We start from the raw sequence: 14,006 nt of genomic DNA on the forward strand, positions 1-14,006 counted from the left end.
TGATTAGGTGAAAAATCTAAGCTCATGACTGTGATTGATACTTCACAGTTTCGAACTAGTGGGGTATTTTACACAGGTATGTACCTAATGTGGGCAATGTTTGCCCTACATCAACTAAAATAACCGGTAAACTAAAAATGTAGTGCACTGTGTGGCCTTGAAATGAAACGCCATATGAATTTTCTTCGTAACTCTTAACTTTGTCACCTTCTCTTTCAAGAGCAAGAACCTATAGCAAATCTCAAAATTTAAAAAGTACCTCAATATCGCCTTTAGAACTAACACTACTACTTCTAAACTTTTCTATAACTCAAACACACTTAACAAATCCGAAAAACATTTGCAATCAGGGGTCTACAAGTTGACGTGTAACCAGTGCAACACCAGCTATATCAGACAAACTGGAAGAAACTTCCAAATCCGCTACTAACAATATATTAATGCAGCTAAATAAAGATTTTCCGCTATGAGTGAACACATGAAAGATCACAGTCACTCATTTTCCACCACTATCTACCAGATGCGAGCTCACAGGTGTGCAAGATTTGTAAAGTATGTACTGACAGAAAATGTGCAATCAATATACAAAAAAATTGTTGCAGCAGTGTCTAGACACATATGTAGAGAACAGAGTGGTTTTGGAATGAAAGTGGACTACCACAAGGAAGTGTGCTGTCACCACTGTTATTCATAATGGTCATGGATGAAACTGTGAAGGAGACAAAGATAACATATGGGAACAGGGAGTTGAAGATAATGCTGTTTGCAGATGATATTGTGGTGTGGGGAGCAAACACAGAGGAAATACAGGACAACTCAACAAACTGAGTGAGATTATGAAAATTATGGAATAAAAATTGGCATGGAAAAGAGTAAGACAATGGTGTTAACTAGAGGAGAAAGGGAAGGGAAGGGAAGGGAAGGGAAGGGAAGGGAAGGGAAGGGAACAAATGATAAAAGTCTGCAGCAAATCCTTGAAATTGTGAAGAGCTTTAAGTACTTGGGAACCAAACTGAAATAGGACTGGACATGGAGATCAGTAAACTGATTCTACAGGGAAATACATTCTACCAGAGTGTGAGAAATCTGGTGTGGGGGAATGAAATAATAGTGTTATTGGATTTGCGTCCCACTAACTACTTCTTTTAAGGTTTTCAGAGACTCTGCAGGAGTTCTTTTATGTGCCAGTAAATCTACTGACACAAGGCTGACGTACATGAGCACCTTTGAATACCACTGAACTGAGCTAGGATTGAACCTGCCAAGTTGGGGACAGAAGGCCAGTGCCTCAACCGTCTGAGCCACTCAGCCCGGCAGGAGGAAAGAAGTTCAATTAAGCGTAAAGAGGTGATTTATTTGATGTACTGACATATGCAAGGGCTGCCTGGCCGAGGTGGTAAAGGCGTGCTCGGTTCGCTCAGAAGGACGTGGGTTTGAATCCCCATCAGGAAGTCGTAAAATTTAAGAAACGAGATTTCCACTTCCGGAGGTGCATATGGCCCTGAGGTTCACTCAGCCTACACCAAAAATGAGTACCAGGTTAATTCATGGGGGCAAAGGCGGCCGGGCGTGGAGCCAACCACTCGACCCCATCACGTGCCGAGGTTAACAATGGTGGAAGCCTTTACCTTCTACTCCTCCAAGGGCCTTCATGGCCTGTACGGAGGTGACTTTGCTTTTGCTTTTACTGACATATGCAGTGGAGACCTGGCCACTGACAAAAAAACAGGAAATTTAAATCCCAGCCAGTGAAATTAAATTTTTAAAGAGTATGACAGGAGAGACAAGAAAGAACAGAATAAGAAATGAGGATGTCACGAAGGAAATCTGAGTGAAAAAGCTTTATAAGAGAATGAAGAAAAATATAGATTGTTTGGACAGTTAAGAAGATGGACAACTAACAATGGAGACCCCTATAAACTGCAAGAGTGCAAGCAAATCCCAGACTAAGGTGGCTGAAAACTACCTAGAATAGTAAAATAAAATACAGTCAAGAAGGAACAAGGGTGCATAGGGGAAGATGGAAAGTTGCCATAAACATCCCAAACCTGACAGGAGCTGGAGAAGAGAAATTGATAATGTCGTCTTGGATAAATGTGTACGTAACATATTTCTCTGAATCCAAAAAGACTGAATGCAAGATGACCCCCACATTTTCCTTCAAAAAAAATTAAATCAAGCTTAAACAGCACTTTGTAAAAATCATCTGAATGCCTTTCTTGTACAGTATGCATTTTTAGACTATCTTTGTCTTCACGCCATCACCAAACAATGACTTTAGTAATGCCGTATTTTCTTAGGGCTGCACAATTATTATTTATTTCCATGAGTTTAATAAGCATTAACTTAAAACTGGCATCATAATAACAAAGAGAAACCATTGAAAACTTGCCAGCAATACCTGATCCATCAGGAAAATATTCCTGCTGTCTATAAAACTTAATTTTACTAAGCAGCAGGGAGTTATAACACTGCCACTCAGTAGCCATGGCTTTTCTAAGAATTCAAAGGCTCGCACGTTTTGATGCCATTCTGCAGATTTGAGAAACATTCTTGTAGATGCTAATAGAATGTCATTCTCTCTTCACTATTTCCTAAGTACCAAGCGACATTACACACAGGCACTGTACAACTGGTAGCCATGGCCAGCGATGTACAATAAAGACGCAGATGTTGATGGTCAACGAGTTCTGTGCACGAGCATGTGCGTGATGGGTGAAGGAAAGCAGCACAGTTACCATGGTAGCTGCCAGTTGATGTTCATTACTGTTAGGTCATACATGCAAGATGATCCTTGATTTTTCACATGAGATTCTGAGGAAAAAATGTTGTTTTAGATTTGGAAAAATATGGTATTATGAAAGACTATGGCATAGGATGAGGTACAAGAGGCTGCTCAGCCTTTGTACCCAGAAGTAAACAGTTTGATTGCGATCTATACTACACACTCAAATACTAGATTAAAATGGCCAAAAATCAAGAATAACAGATTCTTACCTGTCTGTAACATCTGATCTATTAACATAGATGCCACAGCTGACGATAATGTTTGGTCCTGCATCCATGCCAATAAGCCAGCATACATCCCAATAGAGGAGGAGCCAATGAAAGAGAAATCTTGCAGCCGAAGGCGAGCTTTGTTTCGTTCAAACACCAGGTCGCTTTTTAACAGTATAGCAAAGAGCTGTGAACAAATAAAATTGTTAGAAACTGTAGAACATGAATTAAGAATTCCAAGTAATTTTATCCACAATAATGGCACACAAGTGTAGAAAGAGGGAGCACCTGAAAGAAACGGAGACAAAGACAAACAAAAAAAGCACAAAATGACAAGGAAAATTTCTGTAACTTCATAAGCTGCCATCTTCGAATTTTTAAAAAAAAATTTATAATTTGTTTTACGTTACAATGACACAGATAGGTCTTACGGTGACTATGCAATAGGATTGGGAAGGAAGCGACTGTGCCCTTGATTTAGGTACAGCCCCAGCAATTGCCTTGTGTGAAAATGGGAAACCATGGAAAACATCTTCAGAGCTGCCGGCAGTGGAGTTTGAACCCACTATCTCCCGAATGCAAGCTCACCGCTGTACAACCTTAAGCACATGGCCATCTTGCTTGATTCACTGCCTCTTCACTTGCTGCACGAAGCTCTTGATATCCTCTCAGGAGGCTCTGAAGCAGGCATCATGCCATCAGAGTTGCAATGAGGGCTGGAAATTCAACACCCCCACAGACACTGTTCAGCGAATGCCAAAAGATGGCAGCAGTGAATGGTTTGGTGGCTGTAGTAACAGCTCAGAAAGTGACCAAGTAGAAGAAGATATAGAAGCAATATTCACATTCAATGGTTATGTCCAAACGAGAACAATGTGGCATGATTCAATTCTTGTGCATAGAAGGCGCACTGATCTAGAAAATTGTCTCAAAATGTGTTAGTGTTCCATGTTAATGCAAATCAACGTAACAACGGACTGTCAGTGCTGTTATCACAGCCAACATCTCTCCCCCCCTTGAAGCGGTCACTCTTCGCTCTACTGGAAAAAGACCTGAAGAGTAAGCATTTTACCACCAATCAAGAGATTTCTAATGCTGCTGATGACTGATCACCAAGTAACTAGTGTCCTTCATTGCGGAAAGTGTAGAGGAACTTATTCAGCATTCGAAGAGGTGTATGTGCGGCTTACAGCTTAATTTGTTTTTCCTCGTGGAACATAGGGCATCTACAAAGCCTCTTTACCTCACTCCAGGTCTTGCTTTCTTCCATCACTTCCATGTGAACAGATCTTCGCCACGTTTGCTTGGGTCTCCCTCTCTTCCTTAATACAGTGGAATCTCGATTATCCGTTCCCGGAAAGTACGTTTTCCCGGAATATGCGTTCAAATTACGTGGTCCCGAGAGCATCGTAATTAAATCACGTTGTAAAAGTCCCGCATTATCCGTTCCTCGAAGAAACGATTTCCCGGATCAACCGTCCAGAAATTCCAGTCCCATCAACGCTAAATCCTCGATCAATCGTTTTTTAATAAACTGTATCTCACGAAAGGACGGCTATGGCATATTTATGGATCTTGGCGTTCGGCGGTGAACTTGCATAAGGGACCATCTTAGCATCGCATTCGGGTGGTATTGTTTAGAGAATCTCGGAAAATCATACGGCAGAGAGTGGCCACAGCAATTGCTAGAAGACACGGCGCATTTCTACAGCTCTGCGTGAAGACGGAACGAGTTTCGTCAAATTTTCGCACTTATAAAACGTCCATATTATGTCCAGGGTTAGATGTTTTCTTATTTACATTTTTTCGATCGTACTGCCGAAGGGGTTTTTGGCACTTTGCTCAGGGCACTGCAGACCTAAGTGGCGTGGTACGAGATTTCCAGAAACTGACTACGAACAGTATACCGGAGACCAAATTACAATGAAAGATTAAGAAATGAACGGATTTCGCCATCATTTTGGGTGCTTTTGTATCTAATATGCTTTATTTCATTAGATGAGAGAATTAAAAGCTACTTGTGGTCGATTGTCGTTTGGCTTGGCGTTGTTAGATTTTTCGAAGAGTTTGGCTAGCGTAATCAAAGTTGCTGAACTGAAAGAAGTTTTCACGGGAAACTGACGAAGATTCCCCTGTAAAACTGAATATAAAGTATCGAGATTTTGAACCCGCGTACCGGTAATTAATGCGGTTCGCGGTCTAACATGCCCGGCTCTCATCCAGAGGGCCCGGGTTCGACTGCGACCAGGTCAGGCAATTTTACCTGGATATAAGTCTGGTTCCAGGTCCACTTAGCCTACGTGATTACCTTTAATTGTGGAGCTACCGTATCTAATGGTGAGATGGCGACCCCGATCTACAGAGCCAGGAATATCGGCCGAGAGGATTCGTCGCACTGACGATGCGCCCCTCGTAATCTGCAGGCCTTCGGGCTGAGCAACGGTCGCTTGGCAGGCAAAGTCTCACTGGGGCTGTAGTTTGGTTTGGTTTAGGAGTTTTTGTAAGATTATAATTATACATATTTCATTTTTGTGATGTTTAGCCAAATTGATAGTTTTCATTCATTCCCGGATTTTCCGTTTTCCCGTGTTGTACGTTTTATTTTCACGGTCCCTCGAAAAACGGAGAATCGAGGTTTCACTGTACAACTTTTGTTACCTTTTTTCAAGCCAAAAGTCGTCATCTTTGGCTCAGTCCAGTTTCTCTAATGTAATGGCTTAATTTAAGATTGTGCGAGTTATTAGCCCACAGCACCTGAGCCTGGTGGTGGGGCTGCCTCTTGACGCCTCCAGGCATGCTTTTTTCTGTTGGGGTTGTCTCCCTTAGCCTTTGAAGATCCCTCTTCACCACAAGGCAGTGGTTTCTCTCTTCATTTAACCCCAAGAGGGAGGGTTGCCTACTCCGCCAACTTTGCCGTACAAAAGGTCTCCTTCTCCGCCTCAGTTGCCCTTAATGAATTTGCTACAGCCCTGTTAGCCGTTACTTTTCAGGGTTTGTGTAAAGCCTTTATAGCTACCGTTAGTGGTCCTGGGGCACACAAGGTCCCCACTGTATTCGCCCTTACAGGCTATCCCCCACTACGTACCATTGCCCGTCCCCATGACGCAGACAAGGGGTTGGACTTATGGGGGACGGATCACCTGTACACACTCTCATCATTCTGATAGAGTGTACATTGTCGAATATAAACATGTAACAATAAGGTCAGCCAAAGTTTTAGGACACATTCCTCACACTTAGATGAAAAAAATGTGTTTTATGGACATGGATCCGAAAATGCCTCATTTCCATGTTAGAACTCATTTTCTACATCTCTACAGAGTACAGTGCATTAATAATGGGAGAGAGACAACATACCACATGAAACTATTTATTTTTACGTCCTACTAACTGGGATGACAAAGTACCCATGAGAACGAAATTAACATTATATAAACAGTATTTGATACCAATTATAATATAGGGATTAGAAACGCTGGTAACTAATTAGAGACAAGATAGTAAGATCCAAGCAGTAGAACTGAAATTTTTAAGAAGATCGGTTAAAAAGACAGGAAGAGATGGAATTCAAAATATTAAAATCAGAGACGAGCTAAATATAGAACCGTTAGTACATAAGAGTTGGATTTGGAAAAACCTTATGATACAGTTAAGAGAAAACATGTATGGGAATGCGTACTGAAAAGGAATGTAACAAAATCATTAATTAACAAGATAAAAATGTTGTATCATGAGAGTAAAAGCAGTGTACAAGTGGGAAGTGGTGACTCAAACATTTTATACAAAAAAAAAAAGTCTCAAGCAAGGAAGTGCACTGTCGCCATTACTTTTTATTACATTGATGGATGAAATCATAAAACTTGTAAAAGAGAGTATCAGTAGTGAGAAGTGAATGCTTTGGTATTTGCACATGATGTGGTGATTTGGAGAAAGAGAGAAAAGAAAGTACAGAGGAGACTGGACATTTGGAATTAAAATCTGAAGGAGTTTGGAATGGTAATTAGTAGAAAGAAAACTGTAGTCATGCACTGTGGAAAAGAGAAAAAGAGAAGCCAAGTGAACATAGATGGAGAACAGTTAGAGAATGTAGAACAGTTTACATATCTGGGTAGCATTATTAATGGAAGTAATGAAATCAACACAAATTAATAACAGACTAAGTAAAGATACAACATTTTATCAACAAGTCAGAGAGCTTTTAAGGGATGACAAAGTACCCAAGAGAACAAAATGAATATTATATAAACAGTATTCCATACAACTGTAACATATGGACTAGAAATGCTGGTAAATAATAAGAGACAAGATAGTAAGATCCAAGCAGTAGAAATGAAATTTTAAAGAAAATTGGTTAAAAAGACAGGAAGAGATAGAATTCAAAATATTAAAATCAGAGAAGAGCTAAGTATAGAACCGTTAGTACAGAAAATACAGAAAGCAAGAATGAGATGGTTCAGACATGTAAAAAGAACAGGAAAGAAACGGGTAGCAAGAAGGGAATTGGAAAGATAGGTTAAGGGAAAGAGACCAGTTGGAAGACCGAGAAGAAGGTGGATGGATCAGATTTGGAAGGACATTAGAAAAGCTGGATTGGATTTGGTGGAGGTAATGGAGCAGGAAAAGTGGAAGGACAGAAAGGAGTGGAGGAGGCTTGTTAACCACACCCAGGCGATTTGAGTGGGACATTGATGATGAGTTGATGATGATGACTAACTGCTTTTTATGGTTTTCAAGGATGCTGTGGCGGAATTTTGTCCCGCAGAAGTTCTTTTATGTGCCAGTAAATCTACTGACACGAGGCTGATGTACTTAAGCACCTTCAAACACCACCGGACTGAGCCAGGATCGAACCTGTCAAGTTGAGGTCAGAAGGCCAGCGCCTCAACCATCTGAGCCACTCAGATTGGCTGACATAAAACTCTTTCCTACATGATATGTTCAAAATGCCCTCCATTATTATCGATACATACATCAACCTGCCATCTTACTGAATCCTGGATGTGATGGTAGGTTGATGCAGAACATGGCTACACCTACCTTCAAAATACTCTGCTTCAATACCATGCTATAGCTCTTCTCTGCTAGCAGGCAGTAGAGAATCTCTGCACAATGGGGTTCAAACAACAGGAAGAATATCTGATCCTTACAGTTCTTGCTCTCCAGGTGGGCAGACAACATGTCAACCACTTCGATTAACTGAAATGAGTACAACAATCAACATTAACATGTTTACAAACAATGAATTTCATACTAGTTTCATATTGACTTGACAAGTCTTGAATATTAATTCTAAAATAATTTATATTTGTAGATCCACCTTTTCAATACATAAGAGACTAAAACATTATAAATAAGTGGTAAACTTAGTCATATAGAAAGCATGGTACATTTTTCAAAGCTATTTGGATCATCCTCAGCGAACTACACACATTTGAAAGACATCTTAAATATTTACTAAATATGTTGAATACTTGAAATAGATTAAATGATGAAAAAGCTAACTTACATTATGTAAATAATGGGGAAGTATGGTTATAAAATTGTATTTTTCTATCACTGTGAAGTTCTCGGTCTTGTCCTAAGACCCCAAACTCCCTAAAGTGATCTAGATAATTATACGACTTCTCCGTCAAACAAAGAAAGACTACAACATCTTTTGCTAGTAACATCCAGCCCATCCAGTTCTGTGTAGACATTTTACTAATGGAAGTGTTCTATCAACTATCAAAGTCCACAATTCATACTGAACAAGAGAAGTTCCTCCAACCCAACCTTGATAGACACTTGATTGAATACAAGACAAGTTTGTTCCAAACCGATTTGTCATTTCTTATTAACCCCTATACTGCTATGCCCAAGATATCCCATGCGTGTTAGTACCTCACGTCCTTACTGCACCTGAGATATCCCGTCGGCAACTTCACCTAATTTTTGAAAAGGAAATAGATACCTTTCAAGTTTCCTTTGATTTACAAACTTTAGTGGCAACAAGATACATCTTTTAGGACCATAATGGACTGTTAGTCAAAATGCAGACTGCAGTTTAACGCTACCTGTGGTTAAATATCTGAAATAATGCACTCAGCTCAGTACACAATCGAGGTTGGCAGCCCCGAAAAGCTCCCGAATCTAGGGCATGTAAAAATGACTTCAAGTAGCGGACGGCATGTGCTTTCGGATTTCAAGCTTATAGGAACTGTGAATACTCATATATTAGTCAATGAATATCGAATATTCTCTAGGAGAGTATTCTATTGGCTCTCCTGGACAACTCTGATTTTCTCTGTCCTTAATGTTTGTCCTAAAAGATAATAAAACTGAAAGGTATTCTGGAAATCTTTTGCCACTTCAGATGACATATCTTATTAGTTTTGCTCACTTTTCATATATTTTTAGACAGTATATTAAAAAGCAGTAAGCCTGCATGACTCAAGTGGCAGCACATCGGCCACTCACCGCTGGGTTCCGTGGTTCAAATTCCGGTCACTCCATGTGGGATTTGTGCTGGACGAAGCAGAGGCAGGGTAGGTTTTTCTCCGGGTACTCCGGTTTTTCTTGTCATCTTTAATTCCAGCAACACTCTCCAATATCATTTCATTTCATCTTTCAGTCATTAATCATTGACCCAGAGGAGTGTGACAAGCCTCGGTAGCTGGCACAATTCCTATCCTCGGCACAAGTTGGGGTCTTCATTCCTTCCATCCCTGACCCAGTCACTGACTGGAAAACAGGTTGTAGGTTTTTCATATTAAAAAGTAATTCAGCACAGAGGGCTTGGATAGTCACTCAACATGTTAGCAGTCATCATAATCTTCATTTTCCATCTCCAGCTTCCTGGGTCGGGTTGTGAATCACGGACCTCCATCGCTGCCTGCATCTTCACCACTCTCCTCCTTTTTTAAGTATATCTGGTTTTCCTCCCCTCTTCTCTATGCACTCCCACACTGAATCTGCCCACCTCTTTTGGGGTCTTCCTGGTGGTCTCTTTCCTGTTAACTTCTCTGAAAACGCTTTTTTTGGCACTCTCTCTTCTCCCATTCTCATCATATGCCCATACCACTTAAGCTTTGTTGTTTCTATCCTGTCTTGAAGTTTCAAGATTCCTGTCCTTTTCCTTATCTCTTCATATTAGCAGTGAAAAGATTAAATCTGAAGCAAGAAGATACTCCATGACAAACACTGCACATTGTGTATTAACAACATTTTAATTAGTTTTTTTCAATTCGTACTAACTTAGAGTTTCAAGTAACTTACCAGGTTCTCTTCCAAGACAGATGACAAAAAGCCCAAAATAGCAGACAATTCTTTGAAGTTGATCTCTCTCTGCATGTAGTACTTGATCAAACCAAGGAGAGACATTCTAAGTGTCTTGCTCTCATCTTCTGTTAGGTGAATGCTATTCTTGTAAAACCTTCGAATGACGTCCAAGAAAAACTGGATGCCATACTTCTTCCGGAAATACTTACGATCGTCCTTGATCACCGTGGAAATATATTGCACGTGACCTATGGAAAACAAGTACAATTATGCTCTGTGAAAACAAAAAAACCAAAACCCATATCAGTGCATAATTACTGAAGAACAGAACACCCTGTAACAAGGATTCTCTATTCATAAAAATTGTAGGAATTGCAGTTATTTTGAAACAAAAATGCATAAAACAGGATGATACGAAATTAAAACTGGACTAGGAGAAGAAGAGGATGATAATTATTATCGTTGACATAGACGATTTTAAAAACAAAACAGACAAAATTAAGATACAGCAAGACACATACACACCACGCTACAGATCAAGATCAATAAAAGGTCTAATGGGAGGGTGTTTTCAGTTAAAGAAAGGAAGGCAACATCTCACAGAAAAAATAAATATTGAACTATTAGGAAATACAAAAATCCTTTGAATAACTGGCTAGAGTGATCCGATGTGGGCCATAAAATGTAAATAAATAATTTTTTACAATTTGTTTTATGTTGCACCGACACAGATATGTCTTATGGCGACAACAGGATAGGAAAGGCCTAGGAGTGGGAAGGAAGCGGCCGTGGCCTTAAGTAAGATATAGCCTAGTGTGAAAATGGGAAACCATGGAAAACCATCTTCATGGCTGCCAACAGTGGGGCTCGAACCCACTATCTCCCGGATGCAAGCTCACAGCTGTGCACCCCTAACTGCATGGCCAACTCACCTGGTTAAATAAATAAATAAATACATACATACATACATACATACATACATACATACATACATACATAAATAAATATAAAAAAGAAGGAGATTGGTTTTATGTTCCAACTAACTACAGTTTTCAGAAATGTAGAGGTGTTAGATTTTGTCCTGCAGGAGTTCTTTTGTGTGTCAGCTAGTCTACAGACAAGAGGCTAGCATATTCAAATACCCCCAGATGTCAGGATCAAACCTGTCAACTTGGGCACAGAAGGCCAATGAACTACTGCCTGAGCCACTCATCCAGGCATCCTCATCCTCATCCTCATCATCATCATCATCATCATCATCATCATCATCATCATCATCATCATCATGCATTATATCTCAGGCTCTAAGCACCCATAAGAGCTAAGCACAGTGTAAAAAGCAAATTCCTCAACTTACCAATCATGATATGAAACTGACTTCGAGACCAAATCTTGAAATTGAAGAGAATATGCTGATACAATGACCGAAGAAGGGGGACATTTGGCACATCACGTGCTGTTTCCACTAGGAGCTGGACAGCCATTAACACGTTCACATCAATGAGCTCCCGTTTAGTCTGAAACAAGAACAGAGAGACAGACGTATCAATCAACAGATATTGTTAACCCTCAGGTTACAAATTGAAATTTTGATGTTACTTTTAGAAGGTTTCTCACATGTTTGCAATATTTCAAGTAGATAGAACTGAACCAAAATTGTTTGTCACTATGACAATTTCTGGATGATTTCATCACTAACCCAAAAAGGTTCTTCAGCACCATTAATAAATTATGAAGTTCTGAAAGTGCCAAAAGTTCTTCATAGGGTTTTAAAACTGAGATGTAATTATTTCATTCAACAATAAACATGTGGGTAAAGAAATGAATTTCAGTTGGGAAAACAACAAAGATAAGCCTAGAACACAAGCATTAGGAAATGTTTGACTCGATACACGACAATTGTTGCCCTGCATACCATCACCAGATCAAAACCTTCAGTTCCACGAACTGTGGTTAAATTCTGGGAACCGCGCAACACAATAACAGATAAAGATCAACTCTCCACAAGCCGTAAACTTGTCTATGCCCTATAGACATGATACTGTATAGGCTTTTGGGCTTAAACAGTGTCAAGAAAATAAGGTGAAATTCTTTAAGTTTCGCAGAGAATTGTGCTCTGCGTCATCAGAAGAAAATCTTAATGCCTCTTCAGTGACACCTAGGCTATTTATGACAGCTGTTGGCGGAGCTGCAGAGGATCAAACCAGCCTTCAGGCTGTATACCCAACATATACATACAATAGAAGTGGAAATGGTACATTCATTTGCCACCAGATGGCTCCCCAGACGTCTATACCCGCCAAGAGAACTGCTCTCTAAGAGTGTAGTGGAACGCCAGAAGTTTAAAGAAATAAATAATAAATACCAAAATCAGCCATCAAAAAAAACAAAAATATTTCTTTAAACAGTGATTAGCTGGAGGACTATAAAAAAATAAAACCCAGTAAACCATACTAACCATTACTACAAAATATTTCTAGTAATTCACCAAACTCTGTATAGCAAGTATTGATGCAAGTTAGGAAGTGTGTGTATAACTGGAAACAATTTCTCATACGTATTACGCTAGGTTATGTATTAGATTTAATCAATTGTATTATACATTAGGCTAAGTTATTCACCTGTAAATAATCTTTCACATATTCCAAGTTGTTCAGGAAACATGCAGTTGTATGTGTGCTGATCTAAGTGAACTCTGTAACTCTGACATATGAAGGACATCTAACTATGTAGTAACTTTAAGTCCTTCCTGAAATCATGAGGTAATGTGCCAAAATGATAAACTTTCTTCAAGATAATTCTTGAACATGAACTTACCAAGGACTTCTGGATGTTAATTGTAGAACCTCCCAGGTATCTTGTATTAATATTACTTTGTGAGAAACCAAAATTATCCAGAATTATAGCCAGATAAAGAGTGCTGAGTCTAGTTGAAGTGAGTTGTAAGAGAAAATGCAGTAATTTTTACATACCTTCATCAATAAGGCTCCAACAACAGCTAACCCTTTAGTTTTCAACAGATGTTCTTGGTTGAATGGACTCCCTGTAATCATATTCTTCAGTAGACTCAAAAATCCAGACACTGGATTCTGCTCCAATTTCCAATCTGCAGAGAAAGATTCATTTTTTTTAATTTTAAATTCTTCCTACAGCATTTGGGGATCGAGGGAATTCGCCACAATGAATTTGATAGAGTTACAATTGGTCACAAAATTACAATTTGTCACAGTTAGAACTGGTCACAGAATTATAATTTGTAATATCTGGAATTGCGCATTGGTCAGTATTTACTTGAAGCTTGTTTCTATACTACATTTTAATATTTAACTACCTCCTTTCCACAACATAATTCTGCGAGGGGAAGACATCGTGGAAGAAGCAGACAGCAACCTCTTTTCCCTCCTGAGATATGGAACTGTTATGACAGGGTTACTGAAAACCTTCCGAGGATTATTCATTCTTGTAAAGCATGGCACAGTCAACTGAACATGTCAATTGGAAAAACCAACCCTTGTTGAATTATGTATTTCAAAATCTGCAAGCTGAGGTAGCAGAAATTGACAGAGACATTGAACGGCTGGACACTGGGCACTCACTCATGAAGATAAACAGAAAATATGCTAAGACTGACAAACATACAGTATTTCTCGCCTTGTTGGAAAATGTGAACAACATAAGGAGGAAGGAATCGTCCTGGACTGTCTCCAGGCATTAGACCACAATACACCAGTAAATTTACAATAACAGGAAAT

The 14,006-nt window shown here is 39.5% G+C and overlaps 1 protein-coding gene across 1 annotated transcript in view; it reads right to left on the bottom strand.

Annotated features, from left to right (window-relative positions):
- The window catches only part of LOC136885056 (neurobeachin-like protein 1), a 398,107-nt gene that overhangs the window by 304,695 nt on the left and 79,406 nt on the right, over nucleotides 1–14,006 (bottom strand). The window contains exons 18-22 of the mRNA XM_067157452.2: nucleotides 13,227–13,360; nucleotides 11,612–11,771; nucleotides 10,252–10,502; nucleotides 8,035–8,193; nucleotides 2,998–3,184 (exon numbers count right to left, since the gene is read on the bottom strand). Of these exons, the coding sequence (XP_067013553.2) occupies nucleotides 2,998–3,184; nucleotides 8,035–8,193; nucleotides 10,252–10,502; nucleotides 11,612–11,771; nucleotides 13,227–13,360 (891 nt within the window). The remainder of the gene's footprint in view (nucleotides 1–2,997; nucleotides 3,185–8,034; nucleotides 8,194–10,251; nucleotides 10,503–11,611; nucleotides 11,772–13,226; nucleotides 13,361–14,006) is intronic.

The sequence above is a fragment of the Anabrus simplex genome, chromosome 13 (genome assembly GCF_040414725.1).
Source record: "Anabrus simplex isolate iqAnaSimp1 chromosome 13, ASM4041472v1, whole genome shotgun sequence".
NCBI lineage: Eukaryota > Metazoa > Arthropoda > Insecta > Orthoptera > Tettigoniidae > Anabrus > Anabrus simplex.